The sequence below is a fragment of the Orbicella franksi genome, chromosome 4, assembly GCF_964199315.1.
Source record: "Orbicella franksi chromosome 4, jaOrbFran1.1, whole genome shotgun sequence".
In the NCBI taxonomy this organism is placed as follows: domain Eukaryota; kingdom Metazoa; phylum Cnidaria; class Anthozoa; order Scleractinia; family Merulinidae; genus Orbicella; species Orbicella franksi.
The window spans coordinates 23,167,639-23,194,800 of NC_138148.1; the positions used below are offsets into that span (position 1 = coordinate 23,167,639).

Sequence of the window (27,162 nt, forward strand, 5' to 3'; positions counted from 1 at the left end):
TTGTTTCCAATTTATATAGGCGAAATTTATTTGGAACTTGCCACTACACTTTTAAACTTACACTTTTGATGAGCTCGGTTTGATTTTGTTGTTGTACCGGTAATACATTGCCGGATTAACCTCTCGACTTCTTGAACTTGAACGGAGATCGGCTGTTTACCAACTTAGAATAAGGGCGCGATTTTGATTTGCTTCAAGATATCGCAACTCGATTAATTTACAGTCCTTTAACGTCCTTGATGCTAAAAAGCATTCCAAGTTGAGCCATTATTGTGTGTTAACGAACTTAAAGCGTTTTGGTGAATCGAAAACATTAAGGTTCCAGGAAATCTCTTGCGTTTGTTATAACAACCATTCAAGTGTTGTTGACATTAAGGAAATACACGCGATGACAAACTAGACATGACGGCGGACACGAAATTATACAAAGTTAACGCGCAATGGTTGGAAAACGTCTAAAAACAGTTTTTATGCAGTGGACATTATGTTTCTACTGATAGCAGTGAATTGAGGGGATTCTAATTACTGATAGCCTTTTACTTTCGCCATCGAAATTGATTTGTCTCTGGTTCGTGCATAATTATTGTGTTATTTGCGCCCGACACATTGACATAGATTTTCACAAAGGGAAATACTGCGAGTTCGAGCATGAAACTTGGCATGGTATATCTTTAATAATGATATTTTAAGGCTGTAAAGTAAAATAATCGGAAAGTGAGGTACCAGATGCATTTTTATGCTGTTAAACATGACCTATATTTTGCCGTTATTTTTCACACGCTTCATAGCTGTTTTTAAAATGGTTCGGAAAACCACTATATCAACATATCTGAGATTAGTTTAAAGCGAGGAATAAACTAGAGTGGTTGTTCCACATTTATGTGAAGTTTGAAGTCAATTGAGTTTATTTTAAGACTTTAGCAGCGCTTCGTCCTCGCACCTTATTTCGGTCATTTTATTACACGAAAAACCGCACTTTGACCGCGCTTTCAAATTTTCGCGAATTTCTGAAAAATAAAAGTTCGGTGGAACCTTTAAATATGATTTTTAGAATTAGGTCACCTAAGGGTATCTTTGGGCAAAATATGAGCGATTTGTCAAATGGGACGTTGACCGGCGTTTCTCGATCCTAACAGTCAGCCATTCTTAAGAGGCAAGAACAAATCAAAACGGAATGAGGATCGTTAAGGATGGCAAAGATTAACGAGGATTGCAAATGACGAACTTGAAAAACTAGGCTCCTTTTTTCAAGATGCGCAAATCGTGACGTAGCTCCTCTAAAGCAAGTCATGTCCCTAAGCTTTCATACGTAAGCTTTCTCATTAACTGTAACGCTAGCTGTAACACTCACATCTGACACGAAAAAGTAGCCGAGAATTACCTACTGATACTAACAGCAATTTCAAAAACGAGAATGGGAGGTTCACCCAAGCTTCGAACCAACTAACGTTCAAATATAACTACATCTGCCTGTTCATTACAACTTAAATTTGTCCTAAATTAGGCGCTTATGTGGCTTTTTAAATAACCTCTTGTCATTCTCTGTAATTAACATGTCGTTGCGTCAAATTCGGGATTCTTATTTTTATTTAACATATTTTAGTTTTCTACTTTTATTTTTTATTTATTATGATCTTATAAACGATTTGATTGTTTTTTTTCTTTAAAGCTTTTTTTTCCCTGTGATCCGATCCGTGATCCGATCCGTGATCCGATCCGTGATCCGATCCGCGATCCGGTCCGTGATTCGATCCGTGGTCTTGTCCGGTCCGGTCCGGTCCGGTCCGGTCCGATCCTGCTTTTATCGACGCCGGTGTTCGTATCTTCATGCCCATACATATCCCGAAGAAAGTTCCAAATTAAGACCATTACGTCATGGGAGACAACGGCTACGACTGATGGTCCAATAGTAGAGTTTGTGTTGATCAAGTGATGTGATGTCTACAGTAAGAAAAGAATCATCAAGGACTGCTTTGGAATGTGCATTGCATTGCAACTGTAGCGCTACCAAAACAGATCTTCTTGTTATGTTTTTTTGTCGGTGACCAGACCCAAGCTCCCTCTCGGCCAAATTTTGAGTCACGCAACGTGTGATGTTTTTCCGCCAGAATATGTAAAAACATAAATACACGGACAATTTTAGGGATATTGTTTTCTTTTTTGTATATTTTCTTTTCGTTTTATCGAAGCGTTGGATTCAAAGGGAATAATAAATACGCTAAAAAAAGGTATCACGTCGGCCATGGAATGCGTTGACGTTGTAGCTTTCACTTTCGCTACGTGGCAAATAAGATCGTGTTTACTTCGCAAGTTTATTTCGGCAGAAGCGACGGTCATTAATTTATTTGCAATTTTCAAGCATTTCTTGCGGTTTTAAGCAAATGAAGTAAATTCTTTGGCTGTTTCACCGCAGCCAGTTCGGTAATCAGAAGGAAAATTAAATATTTGCAAGCCAAGCAAAGAACATGTCACAACATGCAAGGATTGCGTCATTGGTAGGGAAATAACCACCGTACTAAAGATAGCCGTGGATAACGCAATTCCTGAATTATGTGACTCGTTAGACTTCTTTGCTAGCCCTTTCCTTAGGGGAAAAAGCAATTAAATTTAATCTTGACTTTTAAGAAAGCCGGAAAGCTGTTGTTAATAGCGTTCGTATCTTCATTCCCATACATATGCCGAAGAAAGTTCCAGATTAAGACTATTACGTCATCGGAGATTTCACAACGGCTACGACTGGTGGTGCAATAATACAGGTTGTGTTGATCAAGTGATGTGGTGTCTAGAGAAACCAATGAATCATCAAGGATTGCTTTAGAATGTGCACTCCGTTGCGACTGTAGTGCTAAGAAAACAGTTGAATTTTAAAAGCGCCGTTATAAGATCTACTAGATCTTCTTGTTAACCACGCGGCCATTGGCCGAGCGCGGTTCTAGGTTTACCCGGGGTTTATTATTATTTTTTTGTCGGTGACCAGACGCAGATCTCCGCTCAGCCAAATTTTGAGTCACGCAACGTGTGATGTTTTTGCGGCAGAAGCTGTTGAAACATAAATACACGGACAATTTTACGGATATTGGTTTCTTTTTTGTGGAAAAAATATTCTTTCTTTTCGTTTTATCAAAGCGTTGGATTTAAAGGGAATAATAAACACGCTAAAAAAAGGTATTACGTCAGCCATGGAATGCGCTGACGTTGCAGCTTTCACTTTCGCTACGTGACAAATAAGATCGTGTTTACTTTGCAAGTTTATTTCGCCAGAAGCGACGGTCATTAATTTATTTGTAATTTTGCGAGTATTTCTTGCGGTTTTAGGCAAATGAAGTAAATTATTTGGCTGTTTCATCGCAGCGAGTTCATAGATCGGAAGGAAAATTAAACATTTGCAAGCCAAGCAACGAACTTGTCAGAACATGCAAGGATTACGTCATTGAAAGGGAAATAACCACCGTACTAAAGATAGCCATGGATAACGCAATTCTTGAATTATGTGACTTGTGTGACTTCTTTGCTAGCCCTTTACTCCAGGGAAAAAACAATTTAATTTAATCGTGATTTTTAAGAAAGAAAGCTGTTGTTTTCCCGAAGAAAGTTCGAGATTAAGACTATTACGTCTTCGGAGATTTCATACCGGTTACGACTGATGGTGCAAAAATAGTTTGTGTTGATCAGGTAATGTGGTGTCTACAGTAATCAATGAATCATCAAGGATTGCTTTGGAATGTACACTGCGTTGCGACTGTAGTGCTAAGAAAACAGTTAAATTTTAAAAGCGCGGTTATAAGATCTAACAGATCTTCTTGTTGACCGCGCGGCCATGGGCCGAGCGCGGTTCTAGGTTTACCGTGGTTTATTATTATTTTTTTGTCGGTGACCAGACGCAGACCTCCGCTTGGCCAAACTTTGAGTCACGCAACGTGCGATGTTTTTCCGCCGGAAGCTGTTAAAACATAAATACACGGACAATTTTACGGATATTGTTTTCTTTTTTGTGGGTAAAATATATTTTCTTTTTTTTTTTATCAAAGCGTTGGTTTTAAAGGGAATAATAAATACGCTGAAAAAAGGTATTACGTCAGCCATGGAATGCGCTGACGTTGCAGCTTTCACTTTCGCTACGTGACAAATAAGATCGTGTTTACTTTGCAAGTTTATTTCGGCAGAAGCGACGGTCATTAATTTATTTGTAATATTCGCAGTATTTCTTGCGGTTTTAGGCAAATGAAGTAAATCCTTTGACTGTTTCATCGCAGCGAGTTCATAGATCGGAAGGAAAATTAAATATTTGCAAGCCAAGCAAAGAACGTGTCAGAACGTGCAAAGATTACGTTATTGATAGGGAAATAACCACCGTACTAAAGATAGCCGTAGATAAGGCAATTCTTGAATTATGTGACTCGTGTGACTTCTTTGCTAACCCTTAACTCAAGGGAAAAAACAATTAAATTTAATCGTGACTTTAAAGAAAGAAAGCGGTTTGTAATAGTGTTCGTATCTTCATGCCCATACATATCCCGAAGAAAGTTCCAGATTAAGACTATTACGTCATCGGAGATGTCACAACGGCTACGACTGATGGTGCGATAATAGAGTTTGTGTTGATCAAGTGCTGTGATGTCTACAGTAACAAAAGAATCATGAAGGACTGCTTTGGAATGTGCACTGCGTTGCGACTGTAGTGCTAGGAAAACAGTTAATTTTAAAAGCACGGTTATAAGATCTAACAGATCTTCTTGTTTTTTTTAGTTTTGTCGGTGACCAGACCCAAACTTCCACTCGGCCAAATTTTGAATCACGCAACCTGTGATGTTTACTCGCCAAAAGCTGTTGAAACATTAATACAAGGACAATGTTACGGATTTTATTTTCTTTACTTTGAGTAAAATATGTTTTCTTTTGGTTTTATCGAAGCGTTGGATTCGAAGGGAAATAATAAATACGCTAAAAAAAAGGTATTACGACAGCCATGGAATGCGCTGACGTTGCAGCTTTCACTTTCGCTACGTGACAAACAAAATCGTGTTTACTTTGCAAGTTTATTTCGGCAGAAGCGACGGTCATTAATTTATTTGCAATTTTTCGAGTATTTCTTGTGGTTTTAGGCAAATGAAGTAAATTCTTTGGCTGTGTCATCGCAGCGAGTTCGGCGATCATTTATTTATTTATTTATTTATTGATTTACTTATTTATTTATTTAACATTTCTTTATACACGGTTAAAAATCATCAGGTAATACAAATATTTAAAGTTCTATATATATAAAAAATTAATACTAATAAACTACTAATAAACAGTCCATGCTAAATACTAATTAATAAAAATTGAAGTAGTAAATCCTAATTTAAATATTAAACTAATCCTGTTTTCCATGAATGCCGTGTCTAACTTTGCTTTTAAATTGATTGAAGGATTTTATCATCCTGAGATTGCAGGGTAGGCTGTTCCAGAGAGTTGCACCACTGTAACTAAAGCTATTTTTCATATAGTTAGTTCGTGGATGAGGTACAACCAGTTTGTTTTCGGAATCCCTTGAAGAATAGCGCAATCCACTACGTTTTAGAAATTTAGACGATAGGTATTCAGGAACCAAGCCATTTAAAGATTTATATACCATTAAGGCTTTCTGAATTTGACGCTGGGTACACAAATCTTTCCAACCCAGTTGTCGTATTAGACCTTTGGCATCAGTATCATAACTAAAGGAAGTTAACACGCGAGCGGCGCGGTTCTGAAGCTTTTGTAGCCTGTCCGACAAAGTTTTACCGCAATTACCCCAGACAAGATTGCAGTAGTCAAAATGAGGTTGAATTAGAGCACTGTATATATAAAGCAGTGTAGCTGGTGGAACAAAAGGCCTAACTCGTTTTATGGCACCAATCCCAGATGCAATCGTTTTAGACAATTTATCAATATGGGTTTGCCAAGTTAGGTTTTCGTCGATTAACACACCGAGCGATTTGACTGAGGAAACACGATTTATTGGAACATTATTAATTGAGAGCTCAAGTGTATCTGGAAGGGTACTCAATCTTTGTCTGGAACCAATCAACATAAATTCAGTTTTAGTCGCGTTTAAAGTAAGTTTGTTAGAAGTAAGAAGGAAAATTAAATATTTGCAAGCCAAGCAAAGAACTTGTCAAAACATGCAAGGATTACGTCATTGGTAGGGAAATAACCACCGTACTAAAAATAGCCTTGAATAACGGAATTCTTAAATTATGTGACTCGTGTGACTACTTTTCTAGCCCTTTATTCGTGGAAAACACCAAAGAAATTTAATCATGACTTTTAAGAAAGTAATTGGTAATAGTGTTGTTATCGAATCGTTCATATCGTGCATGCCCATACATATCCCGAAAAAAGTTCCAGATTAAGACCATTACGTCATCGGAGATTTCACAACGGCTACGACTGATGGTGCAATAATACAGTTTGTGTTGATCAAGTGATGTGATGTCTACAGTAACACACGAATCATCAAGAACTGCTTTGAAATGTGCACTGCGTTGCGACTGTAGTGGTAAGCAAACAGTTAATTTTTCAAAGCGCGGTTATAAGATGTAACAGATCTTCTTTTTTAGTTTTGTCGGTGACCAGACGCAGACCTCCTCTCGGCCAAATTTTGAATCACGCAACCTGTGATGTTTATTCGGCAAAAGCTGTTCAAAAATGAATACACGGACGTTACGGATAGTGTTTTCTTCATTGTGTGTAAAATATATTTTCTTTTGGTTTTATCGAAGCGTTGGATTCCAAGGGAATAATAAATACGCCAGAAAGAGGTATTACGTCAGCCATGGAATGTAGTGATGTTGCAGCTTTCACTTTCGCTACGTGACAAATAAGATCGTGTTTACTTTGCAAGTTTATTTCGGCAGAAGCGACGGTCATTAATTTATTTGGAATTTTTCGAGTATTTCTTGTGGTTGTAGGCAAATAAAGTAAATTCTTTGACTGTTTCATCGCAGCGAGTTTGGTGATCAGAAGGAAAATTAAATATTTGCAAGCCAAGCAAAGAACGTGTCAGAACATGCAAGGATTACGTCATTGGTAGGGAAATAACCACCGTACTAAAGATAGCTGTGGATAACGCAATTCTTGAATTATGTGACTCGTGCGACTTCTTTGCTAACCCTTTACTAAAGGGAAAAAACACTTAAATTTAATCGTGACTTTAGAGAAAGAAAGCGGTTTTTAATAGTGTTCGTATCTTCATGCCCATACATATCCCGAAGAAAGTTCCAGATTAAGGCTATTACGTCACCGGAGGTGTCACAACGGCTACGACTGATGGTGCTATAATAGAGTTTGTATTGATCAAGTGCTGTGATGTCAACAATAATCAATGAATCATCAATGAATCATCAAAGATTGCTTTGGAATATGCACTGCGTTGCGACTGTAGTACTAAGAAAACAGTTAAATTTTAAAAGCGCGGTTATAAGATCTAACAGATCTTGTTTATTTTTTTTGTCGGTGACCAGACGCAGACGTGCGCTCGGCCAAATTTCGAGTCACGCAACGTGTGATGTTTTTTCCGCCAGAAGCTGTTAAAACATTAACACACGGATAATTTTACGGATATTTTTTCCTTTGTTGTGGGTAAAATATATTTTCTTTTGGTTTGAAAAGAAGCGTTGGATTCAAAGGGAACAAGAAGATCTGTTAGATCTTATAACCGCGCTTTTAAAATTTAACTGTTTTCTTAGCACTACAGTCGCAACGCAGTGTACATTCAAAAGCAATCCTTGATGATTCATTGATTACTGTAGACACCACATTACTTGATCAACACAAACTGTATTATTGCACCATCAGTCGTAACCGGTGTGAAATCTCCGATGACGTAATAGTCTTAATCTGGAACTTTCTTCGGGATACGTATGGGCATGAAGATACGAACACTATTAACAACAGCTTTCTTTCTTAAAAATCACGATTAAATTAAATTGTTTTTTCCCTTGAGTAAAGGGCTAGCAAAGAAGTCACACAAGTCACATAATTCAAGAATTGCGTTATCCACGACTATCTTTAGTACGGTGGTTATTCCCCACCAATGACGTAATCCTTGCACGTTCTGACAAGTTCGTTGCTTGGTTTGCAAATATTTAATTTTCCTTCCGATCAATTGAACTGGCTGCGATTAAACAGTCAAAGGATTTACTTCATTTGCGTAAAACCACAAGAAATACTCACAAAATTACAAATAACTTAATGACCGTCGCTTCTGGCGAAATAAACTTGTAAAGTAAACACGATCGTATTTGTCACGTAGCGAAAGTGAAAGCTGCAACGTCAACGCATTCCATGGCTGACGTAATACCTTTTTTAGCGTATTTATTATTCCCCTTAAATCCAACGCTTTGATAAAACGAAAAGAAATATATTTTACCCACAAAAAAGAAAACAATATCCGTAAAATTGTCCGTGTATTTATGTTTTAACAGCTTCTGGCGGAAAAACACCACACGTTGCGTGACTCAAAGTTTGGCCGAGCGGAGGTCTGCGTCTGGTTACCGACAAAAAACAAGAAGATCTGTTAGATCTTATAACCGCGCTTTTAAAATTTTACTGTTTTCTTAGTACTACAGTCGCAACGCAGTCCATATTCCAAAGCAATCTGTGATGATTCATTGATTACTGTAGACATCACATCACTTGATCAACACACACTCTATTATTGCACCATCAGTCGTAGCCGTTGTGACATCTCCGATGACGTAATAGTCTTAATCTGGAACTTTCTTCGGGATATGTATGGGCATGAAGATACGAACACTATTACAAACCGCTTTCTTTCTTTAAAGTCACCATTAAATTTAATTGTTTTTTTCCCTTGAGTTAAGGGTTAGCAAAGAAGTCACACAAGTCACATAATTCAAGAATTGCGTTATCTACGGCTATCTTTAGTACGGTGGTTATTTCCCTATCAATGACGTAATCTTTGCACGTTCTGACACGTTCTTTGCTTGGCTTGCAAATATTTAATTTTCCTTCCGATCTATGAACTTGCTGCGATGAAACAGTCAAAGGATTTACTTCATTTGCCTAAAACCACAAGAAATACTCGCAAAATTACAAATAAATTAATGACCGTCGCTTCTGCCGAAATAAACTTGCAAAGTAAACACGATCTTATTTGTCACGTAGCGAAAGTGAAAGCTGCAACGTCAGCGCATTCCATGGCTGACGTAATACCTTTTTTCAGCGTATTTATTATTCCCTTTAAATCCAACGCTTTGATAAAACGAAAAGAAAATATATTTTACCCACAAAAAAGAAAACAATATCCGTAAAATTGTCCGTGTATTTATATTTTAACAGCTTCTGGCGGAAAAACATCACACGTTGCATGACTCAAAGTTTGGCCGAGCGGAGGTCTGCGTCTGGGCACCGACAAAAAAAAACAAAATAAACCACGGGTAAACCCACAACCGGGCTCGGCCCATGGCCGCGCGGTTAAAAAAAAAAAAAATGACGGGTAAACGTAGAACCGCGCTCGGCCCATGGCCGTGCGGTTAATAATAAATACGCTAAAAAAAGGTATTACGTCAGCCATGAAATGCGTTGACGTTGGAGCTTTCACTTTCGCTACGTGACAAATAAGATCGTGTTTACTTTGGAAGTTTATTTCGCCAGAAGCGAAGATCATTAATTTACTTACAAGTTTGCGAGTATTTCTTGTGGTTTTAGGCAAATGAAGTAAATTCTTTGGCTGTTTCATCGCAGCGAGATCATAGATCGGAAGGAAAATGAAATATTTGCAAGCTAAGCAAAGAACATGTCAGGACATGCAAGGATTACGTCTTTGGTAGGGAAATAACCGCCGCACTAAAGATAGCCGTGGATAACGGAAGTCTTAAATTATGTGACTCGTGTGACTTCATTGCTAGCCCTTTACTCAAGGAAAAAATTAAATTTAAACTTGACTTTTAAGAAAGAAAGCTGTTGTTAGTAGTGTTCGTATCTTCTCGTCCATACATATCCCGAAGAAAGTTCCAAATTAAGACTATTGCGTCATCGGAGATTTCACAACGGCTACGACTGATGGTGCAATAATACAGTTTGTGTTGATCAAGTGATGTGATGTGTACGGTAACAAAAGAATCATCAAGGACTGTTTTGGAATGTGCACTGCGTTGGGTCTGCAGGGGTAAGCAAACAGTTAAATTTTAAAAGCGCAGTTATAAGATCTACTAGATCTTCTTGTTAACCGCCCGGCCATGGGCCGAGCGCGTTTCTAGGTTTACCCGGGGTTTATTATTGAGTTATTTTTTTGTAAAAAAAATACCTCTTAGTCGGCGCGTCGGGTATGTTATGGACGGGTCAATGGGTGAGTGAGTGAGTGAGTGAGTGAGAGATGTATGTATGTCACACCAATCAGATTGGATCTACTATGAACAGCCAATCAAATTTCTTGTTGTAAAGGTAAATGGTACGTGAGAAACACAAGGTATGTATAAACACAAGGACTTTGGTAATTGAAAAATAAACAGTGACGTGTATGTTGTTGGTTTGTGATTTTTAGTCCGGTTTGGAGGGGAGTGTGACAGTTACATACGTACATTGGGTTGTTTGAGAGTGTATAATTTTCAGTGTACTGGTGGCTAGTTATGAACGAGATGAGTCTTGAGCTTTGAAGCAGTTCGTGAGTAGTAGGCAAATGGCACGAGATATTTTTATTTTTAATTACAAAGGGTAACTTGATACTTTTGTTTTTCACAAGGAGTTAATTCAATTAGAGGTCACGAATCGTTGGTTCTAGTTCTTAGGACATGTTTTAGAGGAGACGAGACTATTTAGATTTGAAGCAGTTCTAACGTTTACAATAGTAAGTGCAGGTAACGATTGTTTTGTTCTTATTGCATGCAAATATAACGAGATATTTTTATTTTTTAGTTACAATGGGTAATTTGACACTCTTGTTTTTCACAAGGTAGTAAATTCAATTAGAGCTGACGAATCGTCGCGACTTGTTCCCACGAGATGTTTGCTATTTTTAGTTACAAATGGTAACTCAACACTTTTGTTTTTCATATGGGAGTAAATTCAATTAGAGCTTACAAGTTATCGGCTATTGTTCCCAGGATATTAGACAAAAAAGAAGCTTTCCTTTCTAGAGTGTTTTTACGTCTCTGCAGTAGCAGTTTAATATTTTTATTTGATGGGCATTTTATGACATTCTTTTCAGTCCGATATTTTTAAAGGTAAAAAGTATAAAAACTGTTCAAAAGTTCTTTGAAGACTGTGTGGCACCAAGTTAAAGTGCAATTTAATTAAATCAGACTTTCAACGTATCAGAGAGGTTTTTTTCTCTTTCTTTAAATTTTCGGTGAAGTAGTGTTGTTGCGTTGTGTCGTGTAAAAAGGGTAAACTTACTACTCGTATAAAATGCGAAAAGTTCTCTTAACTTGAGTATTTTTGAGCAAAAATTCCTCTTGGTGGCTGGAAGGGCTCCCGAGGGGGTACTCCCAGAAAAATTGGTTGGGGGTGTGCGGCCCGCTTTCCAAAACCCTTAACCCTATTTATGACCAAAATCTGCGATATTCCTTACCCTATTTATGACCTGACCAAAAATTCGAAACCCTATTGACGACCTGACCCTCAAATCAAAACCCTGTTTCAGACCTGCGTTATAATTAGCTCCCTAGTTCAAACCAATGTTAAAGTACCGTAAACGTATAAATTTGTGAAGGGCTTTTGTTGATTTTCTTTTCGATAATGATGAAAAAGTGGCTTCTTCTTAAGGTGGTATGGTACCCTCAATATGGACCAAAAAGTTTGTTTAAATATGGTAAAGAAAGATCAATTGTGTGCTATTGCACTCAAGAAGAGAAATTAAATTTCTAGAGTTTTACTCAAAATGACTGCTATGGAAACCAGCCACAGCCTTTTGAAGTAGTGTTTTATAGTATTGACGCCAACACTTCCTGCTCTTTTACAAAACAAGAATTGACTGTCAAATAAGCATATCATGTAAGTTTCTGTTTTGTTCTGTGATATGAACCTAAGTTTTGACAGTTAACTCTTATTTTCAGTGCTTTTTACAGCTTTATTTGGAAATAACCTTATTTTTTTACCAGTGGACAAATCATCTCATGTCACGTGACAGACCTTAAAATGTTACGATTTTTTTGGTTTACATCATCACGACACTATTGCTCTTTGATGAGCCCAAGTTTCAGAAATTCTACTTTAAAACCTTGCAAAGTAGAATTGTTGGCGCGAAGTCAGTCGGTACAAAGGTAAACTTTTGAGAAAAATGCACTTTAAGTTTCTTACACGAAGTATTAAGCATTTAACGAACCACAAATAGTGGGGGGGGGGGGTGCAGATTGGATCTCGGGGGAGGGGGTGCAATGGTTGTTCTATTTTGTAAAAAGTTACCGCAGTTGTCGGAAATATTCCTTGTCATAAGGGAAATGAATGAGCCTGTGATGGCAATTTGAGGCAAAGCTTTTCCCAAATAATTATACCAATCGAGTTGTGCATGTCTTAAAAGTTTTTTCTAAATACTTTCGTTCATATAAGTTAAAAATGATCTATATTTTTGGTCACGTTCTTATGGTAAACAGTCGTTGCTATGGCCGTTGCCACGTGAAAAAACTTATACCACTGTGTACTTTCCTTAAATTTCACACTCATCTGGAAGGAAATTCGGCAAGATCGTGTCAAAATGTTTTTCACAAGTCCTCAAGGGTCTTAAGTCTTGTATTTCCAAGAAATTGAATTTTTCATGAACATCGCCATATTTTGGGGTACCATACCACCTTAAAGCATACCCATATCAAGGCTAGAGTGCAAAAACCGTACCCTATTTATGACCAAAATGACCAAAATTAGCTAAAATCGATACCCTATTTATGACCAAAACGGCTGGAAAACCATGCCCTTCGGGGCCGCACAGACCTATATAGCCCATACAAGGGAGTCCCCCCCCCCCACGGGGGAAGGGCTACGTGATCGGTGAGTGAGGGAGTTATACATATGCGCGTGTCAGACCAATCACAGTGTGGGTTGTATCAAAGAAAGAATAAAATTGCCTGTTAGAAAATAAGATGGTATCTACATTAATCTGGAGACGTGTCAGATTACTATAGTTTGTTCAGTCAAACATTTTATGGCTTACTATTTAGTTATCTTACCATTACCGATGTAACATCGTATGTACATCATAAACTCCCAGTTTCTTTCTTGCTGTACATCGCAACCAAAAAAAACTTGTCAAATCAACCAAATCAGTACTGTAAACAGTTCCATGAATGCTCCTATCTCCGAGACTTATAGTTCACAAAAAAATAACTCTTGCACGCCTTGCGTGCCTATGTTTTTTTTTTTTGTCGGTGACCAAACCCAAGCTCCCTCTCGGCCAAATTTTGAGTCACGCAACGTGTGATGTTTTTCCGCCAGAAGCTGTAAAAACATAATACACGGACAATTTTAGGGATATTGTTTTCTTTTTTGTATATTTTCTTTTCGTTTTATCGAAGCGTTGGATTCAAAGGGAATAATAAATACGCTAAAAAAAGGTATCACGTCGGCCATGGAATGCGTTGACGTTGCAGCTTTCACTTTCGCTACGTGACAAATAAGATCGTGTTTACTTCGCAAGTTTATTTCGGCAGAAGCGACGGTCATTAATTTATTTGCAATTTTGCAAGCATTTCTTGCAGTTTTCGGCAAATGAAGTAAATTCTTTGGCTGTTTCATCGCAGCCAGTTCGGTAATCAGAAGGAAAATTAAATATTTGCAAGCCAAGCAAAGAACATGTCACAACATGCAAGGATTGCGTCATTGGTAGGGAAATAACCACCGTACTAAAGATAGCCGTGGATAACGCAATTCCTGAATTATGTGACTCGTTAGACTTCTTTGCTAGCCCTTTCCTTAGGGGAAAAAGCAATTAAATTTAATCTTGACTTTTAAGAAAGCCGGAAAGCTGTTGTTAATAGCGTTCGTATCTTCATTCCCATACATATGCCGAAGAAAGTTCCAGATTAAGACTATTACGTCATCGGAGATTTCACAACGGCTACGACTGATGGTGCAATAATACAGGTTGTGTTGATCAAGTGATGTGGTGTCTAGAGAAACCAATGAATCATCAAGGATTGCTTTAGAATGTGCACTGCGTTGCGACTGTAGTGCTAAGAAAACAGTTAAATTTTAAAAGCGCGGTTATAAGATCTAACAGATCTTCTTGTTAACCGCGCGGCCATGGGCCGAGCGCGGTTCTAGGTTTACCCGTGGTTTATTAACCGCGCGGCCATGAGCCGAGCGCGGTTCTAAGTTTACCCGGGGTTTATTATTTTTTTTAACCGCGCGGCCATGGGCCGAGCGCGGTTCTAGGTTTACCCCTGGTTTATTTTTTTAACCGCGCGGCCATGGGCCGAGCGCGGTTCTAGGTTTACCCGCGGTTTATTTATTTTTTTTTGTCGGTGACCAGACGCAGACCTCCGCTCGGCCAAATTTTGAGTCGCGCAACGTGTGATGTTTTTGCGGCAGAAGCTGTTAAAACATAAATACACGGACAATTTTACGGATATTGTTTTCTTTTTTGTGGAAAAAATATGTTTTCTTTTCGTTTTATCAAAGCGTCGGATTTAAAGGGAATAATAAACACGCTGAAAAAAGGTATTACGTCAGTCATGGAATGTGTCGACGTTGCAGCTTTCACTTTCGCTACGTGACAAATAAGATCGTGTTTACTTTGCAAGTTTATTTCGCCAGAAGCGACGTTCATTAATTTATTTGTAATTTTGCGAGTATTTCTTGTGGTTTTAGGCAAATGAAGTAAATTCTTTGGCTGTTTCATCGCAGCGAGTTCATAGATCGGAAGGAAAATTAAATATTTGCAAGCCAAGCAACGAACTTGTCAGAACGTGCAAGGATTACGTCACTGGTAGGGAAATAACCACCGTACTAAAGATAGCCGTGGATAACGCAATTCTTGAATTATGTGACTTGTGTGACTTCTTTGCTAGCCCTTTACTCAAGGGAAAAAACAATTTAATTTAATCGTGATTTTTAAGAAAGAAAGCTGTTGTTAATAGTTTTCGTATCTTCATGCCCATACATATCCCGAAGAAAGTTCCAGATTAAGACTATTACGTCATCGGAGATTTCACACCGGTTACGACTGATGGTGCAATAATACAGTTTGTGTTGATCAAGTAATGTGGTGTCTACAGTAATCAATGAATCATCAAGGATTGCTTTGGAATGTACACTGCGCTGCGACTGTAGTGCTAAGAAAACAGTTAAATTTTAAAAGCGCGGTTATAAGATCTAACAGATCTTCTTGTTTTTTTTTTTGTCGGTGACCAGACGCAGACCTCCGCTCGGCCAAACTTTGAGTCACGCAACATGTGATTTTTTTCTGCCAGGTGTTAAAACATAAATACACGGACAATTTTACCGATATTGTTTTCTTTTTTGTGGGTAAAATATTTTTTCTTTTCGTTTTATCAAAGCGTTGGATTTAAAGGGAATAATAAATACGCTGAAAAAAGGTAGTACGTCAGCCATGGAATGCGCTGACGTTGCAGCTTTCACTTTCGCTACGTGACAAATACGATCGTGTTTACTTTGCAAGTTTATGTCGGCAGAAGCGACGGTCATTAATTTATTTGTAATTTTGTGAGTATTTCTTGTGGTTTTACGCAAATGAAGTAAATCCTTTGACTGTTTCATCACAGCCAGTTCATAGATCGGAGGAAAATTAAATATTTGCAAGCCAAGCAAAGAACGTGTCAGAACGTGCAAAGATTACGTCATTGGTAGGGAAATAACCACCGTACTAAAGATAGCCGTAGATAAGGCAATTCTTGAATTATGTGACTCGTGTGACTTCTTTGCTAACTCTTAACTCAAGGGAAAAAACAATTAAATTTAATCGTGACTGTAAAGAAAGAAAGCGGTTTGTAATAGTGTTCGTATCTTCATGCCCATACATATCCCGAAGAAAGTTCCAGATTAAGACTATTACGTCATCGGAGATGTCACAACGGCTACGACTGATGGTGCGATAATAGAGTTTGTGTTGATCAAGTGCTGTGATGTCTACAGTAATCAATGAATCATCAAAGATTGCTTTGGAATATGCACTGCGTTGCGACTGTAGTGCTAAGAAAACAGTTAAATTTTAAACGCGCGGTTATAAGATCTAACAGATCTTGTTTTTTTGTCGGTGACCAGACGCAGACCTCCGCTTGGCCAAATTTTGAGTCACGCAACGTGTGATGTTTTCGCGGCAGAAGCTGTTAAAACATAAATAGACGGACAAGTTTACGGATATTGTTTTCTTTTTTGTGGAAAAAATATATTTTCTTTTCGTTTTATCAAAGCGTCGGATTTGAAGGGAATAATAAACACGCTAAAAAAGGTATTACGTCAGCCATGGAATGCGTTGACGTTGCAGCTTTCACTTTCGCTACCTGACAAATAAGATCGTGTTTATTTTGCAAGTTGATTTCGCGAGAAGCGACGTTCATTAATTTATTTGTAATTTTGCGAGTATTTCTTGTGGTTTTGGGCAAATGAAGTAAATTCTTTGGCGGTTTCATCGCAGCGAGTTCATAGATCGGAAGGAAAATTAAACATTTGCAAGCCAAGCAACGAACTTGTCGGAACGTGCAAGGATTACGTCATTGGTAGGGAAATAACCACCGTACTAAAGATAGCCGTGGATAACGCAATTCTTGAATTATGTGACTTGTGTGACTTCTTTGCTAGCCCTTTACTCAAGGGAAAAAACAATTTAATTTAATCGTGATTTTTAAGAAAGAAAGCTGTTGTTAATAGTTTTCGTATCTTCATGCCCATACATATCCCGAAGAAAGTTCCAGATTAAGACTATTACGTCATCGGAGATTTCACACCGATTACGACTGATGGTGCAATAATACAGTTTGTGTTGATCAAGTAATGTGGTGTCTACAGTAATCAATGAATCATCAAGGATTGCTTTGGAATGTACACTGCGTTGCGACTGTAGTGCTAAGAAAACTGTTAAATTTTAAAAGCGCGGTTATAAGATCTAAGAGATCTTCTTGTTATTATTTTTTTTTGTCGGCGACCAGACGTAGACCTCCGCTCGACGAAATTCCGAGTCACGCAACGTGTGATGTTTTTTCCGCCAGAAGCTGTTAAAACACTAATACACGGATAATTTTACGGATATTGTTTCCTTTGTTGTGGGTAAAATATATTTTCTTTTGGTTTTATCGAAGCGTTGGATTCAAAGGGAATAATAAATACGCTAAAAAAAGGTATTACGTCAGCCATGGAATGCGCTGACGTTGCAGGTTTCACTTTCGCTACGTGACAAATAAGATCGTGTTTACTTTGCAAGTTTATTTCGCCAGAAGCGACGGTCATTAATTTATTTGCAAGTTTGCGAGTATTTCTTGTGGTTTTAGGCAAATGAAGTAAATTCTTTGGCTCTTTCATCGCAGCGAGATCATAGATCGGAAGGAAAATGAAATATTTGCAAGCTAAGCAAAGAACATGTCAGGACATGCAAGGATTACGTCTTTGGTAGGGAAATAACCACCGTACTAAAGATAGCCGTCGATAGCGCAATTCTTGAATTATGTGACTCGTGTGACTTCTTTGCTAGCCCTTTACTCAAGGAAAAAATTAAATTTAAACTTGACTTTTAAGAAAGAAAGCTGTTGTTAATAGTGCTCGTATCTTCATGCCCATACATATCCCAAAGAAAGTTCCAGATTAACACTATTACGTCATCGGAGATTTCGCAACGGCTACGACTGATGGTGGAATAGTACAGCTGTGTTGATCAAGTGATGTGATGTCTACAGTAATCAATGAATCATCAAGGATTACTTTCGAATGTGCACTGCGTTGCGACTGTACTGCTAAGAAAACAGTTAAATTTTAAAAGCGCGGTTTTAAGATCTAACAGATCTTCTTGTTTTTTCTAGTTTTGTCGGTGACCAGACCCAAACTTCCACTCGGCCAACTTTTGAATGATGCAACCTGTGATGTTTACTCGCCAAAAGCTGTTAAAACATTAATACAAGGACAATGTTACGCATATTATTTTCTTTACTTTGAGTAAAATATATTTTCTTTTGGTTTTATCGAAGCGTTGGATTCGGAGGGAAATAATAAATACGCTAAAAAAGGCATTATGTCAGCCATGGAATGCGCTGACGTTGCAGCTTTCACTTTCGTTACGTGACGAATAAGGTCGTGTTTACTTTGCAAGTTTATTTTGGCAGAAGCGACGGGCATCAATTTATTTTCAATTTTGCGAGTATTTCTTGTGGTTTTAGGCAAATGAAGTAAATTCTTTGGCTGTTTCATCGCAGTGAGTTTGGTGATTAGAAGGAAAATTAAATATTTGCAAGCCAGGCAAAGAACATGTCAGGACATGCAAGGACTACGTCATTGGAATGGAAATAACCACCGTACTAAAGGTAGCCGTGGATAACGGAAGTCTTGAATTATATGACTCGTGTGACTACTTTGCTAGCCCTTTACTCATGGAAAACACGAATTAAATTTAATCATGACTTTTAATAGTGTTATTATTGTTGCGTTCGTATCGTTCATGCCCATACATATTCCGAAGTAAGTTCCATATTAAGAACATTACGTCAACGGAAATTTCACAATGGCTACGAGTACGACTGATGGTGCAATAGTACAGTTTGTGTTGATCAAGTGATGTGGTGTCTACAGTAATCAATGAATAATCAAGGACTACTTTCGAATGTGCACTGCATTACGACTGTAGTGCTAAGAAAACAGTTAAATTTTAAAAGCGCGGTTATAAGATCTAACAGATCTTGTTTACTTGAAAATGCACTGAAAATCATGTGATTACCAACCGTTGACTAATAGTCGTTATCTAGTTACATCAGCTTTGAAAAGTCGTAGCTATTTCTATGAGAGAACTCTTATTGAAACCTAGCATCCGAAAGCTGACATGTAAGAAATAGCAATAGAGATGTCACCAGAAAACATTACACGGTGCAACGAAGGAATAGAAAAAGTAAATTTTCCCATGCATAATTGTCTCGGAGCAGACCATTTGCGTATTCTCGGTATTAGACTGGAACTAGCTTGCAACTGAGGCTAATGCAGGGAGTCTTTTTCAAATGCAAATGACATTAATCTCTTTTTAATGATATTCCCCCGTATGAGCCTCCATTGCAAGCTAGTTCCAGTCCAATACCGAGAATATGAAAATGGTAGATTGCAGTAGGTCCCCTTTTTTCAAAACAAACAAACAAAAAACAGTAAGTATACAACAGTTAACATGCCCTCTTTGTAGAAAGTGTCCACTGCTATTACCCAGTAGGGAGCTTAAGCAACGACGACGACGACGACGCAGAGGACGCCTGGTAAAAAATGAATTTATATTTTACAAGCGAAATTCGCGATTGTCCAGATCTGTTCGGTACGCCAATGGCTCTAAAGACGTCCTTAAGCTAAATATGCAACGACGGCGTTCAATTCCAAATGGAAATACGAAAAATTAGCCGTCGTCGTCCACGTTCCGTAGACGACGCAAAACTTGGTCATTTCACGTTGTTGTTTTCCAGAGGACGGCAAAGGAATGTACGATTTATAACGCACGTGCACAGCTATTGTTTTGCTCATTAAACCTTTGTTTGGTGACGTTCTCGTTGCCGTCGTCGTGGTGGTTCGCTTAAGCTCCCTAGTATTAAGATTTTTTAGGCTAACAGACAGCATTTAGCAAAATTAAAAAAAATCTCATAGGATCAACATAGTTATTGACTGGTTCTATCATGATAAGTCTGGTAAATGTGGCATATATAGCCTGTCAGGAGGTTCTCCTCTGTGAGATTAGGGAACCAAAGGGAAGGAGAAAAAAAGGACTCTTGTCACTTGTCATACAAAGGAAGCAGACTTTTGACTACAAGGCTAAAGCACTCCTAGCAAGAGGCAATTTACTCTATACTTTCTTTCAGTGGAAAAATTCCACAGTACTTGGCTAAGCACTATATTTTTCTTACGCTTACAGCCAACATTTATATAAAAAAAACTATGAAATATTATGGAATCTATATAGCTGTCGACTAGTTATAATGATATGCCAGGTAAATATTGGGGGTAAATGTGAAATACAATAGCCTGTCAGCAGGCTCTCCTCTCGCGGATTGGTTAGGTCAAGGAAGAAAAACGGTTCTCCTCTCTTATCATACGAGGAAGACAGGTAAAAAGTACCCTGGTAATGGGCGATTAAGACATCAAGTCTTGGTCCTCATCAGGTTGAGGGCGGAGCAAGGCAGCATCATCAAGGGAGTCGTCATATGCTTCAGTATTTAGTGCCACGTAGCTCTGATCACTATAGCTGCTGGGCATCTGTCTACTAGCTCGGACACTCACTGCTCTTCCGTACCTGCATGGTAATATCAAAGGTATGTTGAGCTACTTCACGAAACAGATCTGGTACCATTGGGTTTTTAAATAACATTATGTTTTGCCACCTCAGACTATAAACACAACCAAAGTACAAAACTCCGATAAAAGGCGTTCACCTGGAGACAAAAACAGCACATAATTAATTCAATGACTTACAATCCCGGACAAAACTATTGGGACACCAAGCAAGTTCTCCCGTCCCCCCACTTACAATGTCGATAATCAGGTAATTTTTTTCTTTTTTCTCGAAACAAACGTAATATTTTTCAACATTGATTGGGGGAGGGTGGGGATAAGTGATCCAGCCTAAGTGTCCTAAATACTTTTGTCCGGGATTTTAGATAATCTGTCACGCAATGAATAAAAAGCTCTAGCAGAGCTAAATCTGAATGCAAAGGCCTTTGCCTGATTCAATTCTCACTGGTATTGTAGAAGTGAAACGAAATATATTCCTTGCTTGTTTCTATACGCTGTTGAGCTTCGTGGGCGAAGAGCTTGAAATAAGAGTGCGGTGCTTGATGTTTAGGTAGCTTGCATAGCAAGCGGTAGTAGCAAGCGCTCTTGTTCAAACACTCAACATTCTGGCCATGCGAAAATTGGGTCTAGAGCAAAAATATTGACAAAGTTACCTCCAATTCCGTCTTTTTTTTTGCTCTTGCCCCTAGTTTCGCGTGAGCAGACTTCACTTGTTCACACTCTACGACGGAAACACCTGCTATACGGGTTAATGTTTGGGCCGCGTTCTGATTTTCGAGTGCTCTACATAGGCTCTTAACATCATGGGCACCTACTCTGATGGGCACCTCACTCCAGTCAAGGACGAAGCAGTTATTGTATCACAGCGTACTACCATTATGAATTCTTTATTTTTCAATCGTTTTAATCCATTGGCCGTCAAAAGCACTGCTAGAATCGAAAAAAATGGATTTCTTTGTTTCTTAATTACTTTTAAACGGTATCAATATTTAACCAAAGCTGTAACAAGAAGCTCAAGCAAACTGGGACGTTATTTAACTTTTTTTGTTAAAAAGAAAATTATAAACTGCTTTTTATAACAAAAAAAGATTCCATATTTTAAAAAAAACGTGACATTCCCCACGCTATATGCGAAACACTTTGAACCAAAAACAGATTACGTATGTCCATTATTGAGTCTCAAAAGGTCGCGTGTAAAGATGCGAAATAAATTTCTACTGTTCAGACAATCTGTTCCTTAAACTCAGTGAAAAAATTATATACAAGTTTTCCTTTTTCCGTTTTCTGTTGCATTTGCCCTTTCTTACTATGCAGTTGTGTTTTGTTTCGTGGTTATGCCTCTGAGTCTTTTACTGCATTTTTGTGTGGCTTACTCGAAGTGTGTCGCCACACTATGTCATGATCCGACTTATTTATTTATTTAGTTGTTTTTTTTTGCAAAAAAAATACCTCTTAGTCGGCACGTCGGGTATGTTATGTACGGGTCAGTGGATGAGTGAGTGAGAGAGTGAGAGATGTATGTATGTCACACGGATCAGATTGGATCTACTATAAGCAGCCAATCAGATTTCTTGTTGTAAAGGTAAATGGTATGTGAGAAGATTTGATCCCGACACAGTTTAGAACGGCCATATTTATTCTTCTATAAAAGAGGAGGAAGTATTCATATATTGGGCTTACTTCGACATTTTCTGTGGGTTAGGCTGACGATTTTAGTTACGAACGAGATGAGCCTTGAGGTTTGAAACAGTTCGTGAGTTAGTAGTATGCAAATGTAACGAGGTATTTTTATTTTTAGCTACAAAGGTAACTTGATACTTTTGTTTTTCACAAGGAGCAAATTCAATTAGAGGTCACGAATCGTCGCTTCTAGTTCTTAGGATATGTTTTAGAAACGAGACTATTTAGAGACAGTTCTAACGTTTACAATAGTAAGTGCAGCTGACGATTGTTTTGTTCTTGTTGCATGTAAATACATCGAGACATTTTTATTTTTTAGTTACAAAGGGTAATTTGACACTTGTTTTTCACACGGGAGTAAATTCAATTAGAGCTGACGAATCGTCACCACTCTTTCCCACGAGATGTTTGCTATCTTTAGTTACAAATGGTAACTTAACACTTTTGTTTTTTATATTGGAGTAAATTCAATTAGAGCTGACAAGTTATCGGCTATTGTTCACGGGATATTAAACAAAAAAAGCTTTCATTTCTGGACGGTTTTTACGTCTCTGCAGTAGCAGTTTATTTTTATTTGATGGGCATTTTATGACATTCTTTTCAGTCTGATATTTTTAAAGGTAAAAGGTATCAAAACTGCTCAAATGTTCTTTGAAGACTGCGTGGCACCAAGTTAAAGTGCAATTTAATTAAATCAGACTTTCAATGCGTCAGAGAGGTGTTTTTCTCTTTCTTTCTATTTTCGGTGAAGTAGTGTTGTTGTGTTGTGTAAAAAGGGTAAACTTACGACTCGTATAAAATGCGAAAAGGTCTCTTGAGTATTTTTGAGCAAAAATTCCTCTTGGGGGTTGGAAGGGCTATGTGATTGGTGAGTGAGGGAGTTATGCATATGCACGTGTCACACCAATTACAGTGTGGGTTTTTATCAAAGCACGAATCAAAGAAAAAATAAGATGGTATCTACATTAATCTGGAGACGTGTCAGATTACTGTTGTTTGTTCAGTCAAACATTTTATGGCTTACTATTTAGCTATCTTACCATTACCGATGTAACATCGTATGTACATCATAAATTTCCAGTTTCTTTCTTGCTGTACATCGCAACCAAAAAACTTGTCAAATTAACCAAATCTTTATTGTTAACAGTTCCATGAATGCTCTTATCTCCGAGACTTCACAAAACAAATAACTCTTGCACGTCTTGCGTGCCTATGTTTTATTTATTTGTCTGCGAGAGTCAGCGCCTGTCGTGTGGTCTTGTGTTGTTTGGCGCACTAGTCTGAGTCAGCCATTTCGGTTGTAAGTGTGGTCTCTAGTTTCCCCTGCTTTTAGTTTTCATTTTGAGCTTGGTCTTGAGTTCTGCATCTTATCATTTCTAATCCGTGTTGAAAATCTAGCTTCGTAATCCACCGTAGGAAAAAATATGGCGGCTGTACATTTTACCACAATGCCTTGCGAACCTAACACAGCCTATAAGGCACTAAGAAAGCCAAATGTTTATGAGATTTGTCCCTGTACAAAGGACATTGAGTAGCCTGGGTTTGAAGATTTTATAACGTTTCTGTACGTTTTTATAAACGTTTTTAAAGTTGTCGTGCGCTAAGAACTGTGGGTTAATGTACCAGTCGCCATCTTTTTTACTATGGAGGATCAAGTACAAATAACGAAACCCATTGGAATTGATGTTTCACTTTCACGTGTTCATGCATGTCGACAAATTGAGACAACGGGAGTAAAGTTCCTTGTGAATGCTAGGACAGACTTGGCATGTGTCCAGTGAGGGTTCCACAGGAGCCACTGTACTTTTAAAAGCCAATACTCATTTTTTTGAACCGTCAGAAAATGAAAATGTCTCCATCGGTGACCACAAATTCAAAGACAGTGCCGCTTGAGTTTGAAAACAATATAAATTACAGACCCCTTCTCAAGACTTTTGGAAACAAGAGGGTAATATATTTCATCGCTTTACATTTGGATGGAAATAGTGGAATTACTTGTTTACTTGTAAGTCATGGAAGAGGTCATTCAACGATCAGTTGACTGTAAAGCCGTCGATTTGCGGAATATATTTTTACGCTTTTGAGTATAGTATGCTTCTTCGCCTCAGTTTGAATATGAACTGTCACCTTTTCTCTTTGTCCAAATTAGATATTCAAAAGTGAAATAAATTACCATAGTAGAGCTGATTTGCATTTGTTTACTGCACTTAGAAATCATAATCACATTGTTCCAAAAGTAAGCTTATTATATTTGGAGATTTAGACAAAGATTTCTTTGCTATTGTTTTAATTCACATTGTTGACCATATATTAATATGATGTAGGTCTTATTTAAATTTGTTAAGCCATATATAAAATCAGTTTTATTTAAAACTGGATCATTGCATAATACAATTTGAGTTTTCATTGGCTTGTTAGCCATAATAGCGGAGCTCCGGCAGCCCGAAGGGCCGCTAAGCGGAGGCCCATACTCATATAGGAAAGAAAAGGAAACCCATGGGTTGATTTTCTCATGGTTATCCTGGCTAGCGGTATTGATCGTGGGCGCGTACGCACGACGGTGACGGCGACGGAGTCGCACAACATGGCGGCCATACTCCAAATAATAGGTTGACAGAGATATGCACCCTTGCTTTACCGTAAACTTCTTTGATATTGGACATCCATGTTATGATCAAATGACATCTGTCAAAACAAGGTATTCGCTGACCAGTATTATGGGACCATATCGCGGGCTCAAGTTTACAGCTCATCGAGGTCACACTTGTTTTTGAAGTTGACCGCTGACCAAGTGCTGATTTTCGATTGGATTGCGGGCTCATGTGAGGTTAACTTGTTGAAAACAGGGCAGGATTGTTCGGAAGGCAGTTAACGCTAACCCAGGATTAAAAGTTGACCGAATTATAACTTTTTCTTCTCCACAAATGTTTTTTGCTGCTTTGGTTTGTGTATATGGTGATTATTAAAACTCAAAACAGGAGGCCAAACAATATACAGAAAACCTCACTGCAAAGTTGAAAACTCAAATCAAAATTCTTCCTTTTCCTGGGTTAGCTTGTGGGGCTCTGAACAACCCGGAACAGGAGCTACGCTTTTAAGCTGGCCTAAATCTGTATATTATTAGTATATCATTCAGGAATTATACCATGCTCTACAAATATGGTAAGTTTATATGTATAATTTAGTCATTATAAACAATAGTTATTATTGGATGAGGTTTTTATGATATCTAGAATAATCAAGGTTGAGGTAAGTGTTATCAGCCGAAGCTGAAGGCTGATAACACTAACCGAGACCTTGATTATTTTGGATATCACTAAAAACCGAATCTCATAACTGTTTTATTATACATTGTCAGTGGATTCATTAAGGGCTGGGCACCGGGCAGATTGACCACCTGTGAGCACAACTTTGCCTGGCTGTTCAACTCTGGGCTTTCAATGCGGCTTTTGTGGATAAAACTTGAATGCAAGTTGCTTTTCTTTGATTTCTGCATGTGCCTTCCCAAAAATAAAACTGAAATTCATTTAAAAAAAAGAAAATCTCCTTGTCTTATTCCTTCCTTGACACTGCTCATGTATCACTCCATGATTCAATGCAAAAGGAAAATTGATTGACGGTCTACATGAAAACCCATCTTGAAATCTCCCAGAATTGCAATTGCTACTGGCAAAAGAACGATCGCGCAATATTTTCCTGTTCGACCTCCGACTGAGAAAAAGTCAAGAGGTAAGTAGTCATTTAACCATTTCTTTTCGGAATGTTGAATGGCTAACTTCATGCTCAGTGAAGAGTGAAATCTTTTCAACACCCAGTTAAGTTTATTATCGTAGTGTCAAGATTTTTAAATATGATTAAGCGATGTTTAACACGTGCAAATATCGAACTCTCTTGTTCAAGGCGATTTCATGTATAGAGTCGAAACATTTCAAAATATTTTGTATAGACAAAATGTTCTCGATTTGTTGCTCAAAAAAAGAAGGCAACGAACGATTGTTATTCATGTTCAGTGAAGAGTGAAATATTTTCAAAGACCCAATTAACTATAAGCTTATTATCGTAGTACAGGTGATTTGTAAACAACAATGTTTAACACTTGTAAAAATTGAACTCTCTCATTCAAGGCGAATTTATAGCAAAGGTCCGGACCATTTCAAATTACTTTATATAAAAAACCTTTTCAATTTTACACAAAATTCGAAGAAAGGATTGAACAATCGGTTCAACTTTTTAACTGGTTGCCTAGCACGTGACCAATTTCTTCCCTGTTGCATGAGTTTCAAGTTTCAGTTTTATGTAAACAACAAACCAGTTCGCACGGAAATATAAGCTTGAATATTATTCACAGACACAGACATGCTGCTGCTTGTGCGGTCAATTGCTAATTTATTGTTCGAAAAGTTGAGTTTTGACTTAATGCAATGCAAAATTTTACTCGTGAAAATTCTTCGTTTACGATTACTTCTAAAGTAATCGACTTGAAAATATCCTGAGATTGTATTACCTGACTTTATTGGAAAACCTGTCTAAGTAAAATAAGACAACAGCAAAAAACTGCTGTTAACATCTGTGTTTTTAATTTTACAAGTGCTAAGTTAGCATTCGCTTAAATAAACTTGCATATGTTCACTCTATCTGCACAGAAACTTCGTCTGAGATCCCAGCAAAAGATAACTGCACAGAAACAACGCGTTCCGAAAACTTAGCAAATAATGAATTAAATGATGTCACTAACATTGCTAGCGTTCCTGGAGTGTTATAGAGTCTTTTGACGATTTTAATGATGCTGTAGTCACCTGGAATAATCTTTTTGTTGATGTTACAAGCCAGCATGCTCCTTTAAAGAGAATTAGATCAAAACCTGCTTCTAAACCTTGGATCACTAATGATCTTAAAGAACTGATGGCTGAAAGAGACTATGCATTAAGAGTTGCTAGGAGATCTGGCAATCAGGAACAGTGGAATGAGTATCATAGATTGAAAAACTTTACGAACAGGAAGATAAAATCAGCGGAGGCATTGCACTACAAAAATCTTATTGAGTCAGCTGAGAATCCTAAGGACATGTGGCGCTCGCTAAACTCCGTG

General features: G+C 37.9%; 2 protein-coding genes across 5 annotated transcripts in view; one reads left to right on the forward strand and one right to left on the reverse strand.

Annotated features, from left to right (window-relative positions):
- The first annotated feature begins 4,616 nt into the window (after positions 1-4,616).
- LOC145484989 (interleukin-1 receptor-associated kinase 4-like) overlaps positions 4,617-27,162 on the forward strand; it is a 212,542-nt gene continuing 189,996 nt past the window's right edge. The window contains exons 1-2 of one of the 3 annotated variants that reach the window (XM_081463629.1): positions 4,617-4,692; positions 10,159-10,495. The gene's annotated coding sequence lies outside the window, so the exon portion shown is untranslated. Of the gene's footprint in view, positions 4,693-10,098; positions 10,496-27,162 lie in introns of those variants that run through there. The other 2 variants (XR_014049115.1, XM_081463628.1) reach the window with 2 other exon arrangements.
- LOC145484947 (scavenger receptor cysteine-rich domain-containing protein DMBT1-like) overlaps positions 17,815-27,162 on the reverse strand; it is a 132,194-nt gene continuing 122,846 nt past the window's right edge. Inside the window, exon 14 of one of the 2 annotated variants that reach the window (XM_081463567.1) lies at positions 17,815-20,395. In XM_081463567.1, coding sequence (XP_081319693.1) covers positions 20,236-20,395 — 160 coding nt within the window. In that variant the 3' untranslated portion in view covers positions 17,815-20,235. The remainder of the gene's footprint in view (positions 20,396-27,162) is intronic. The other variant, XM_081463566.1, reaches the window with a different exon arrangement.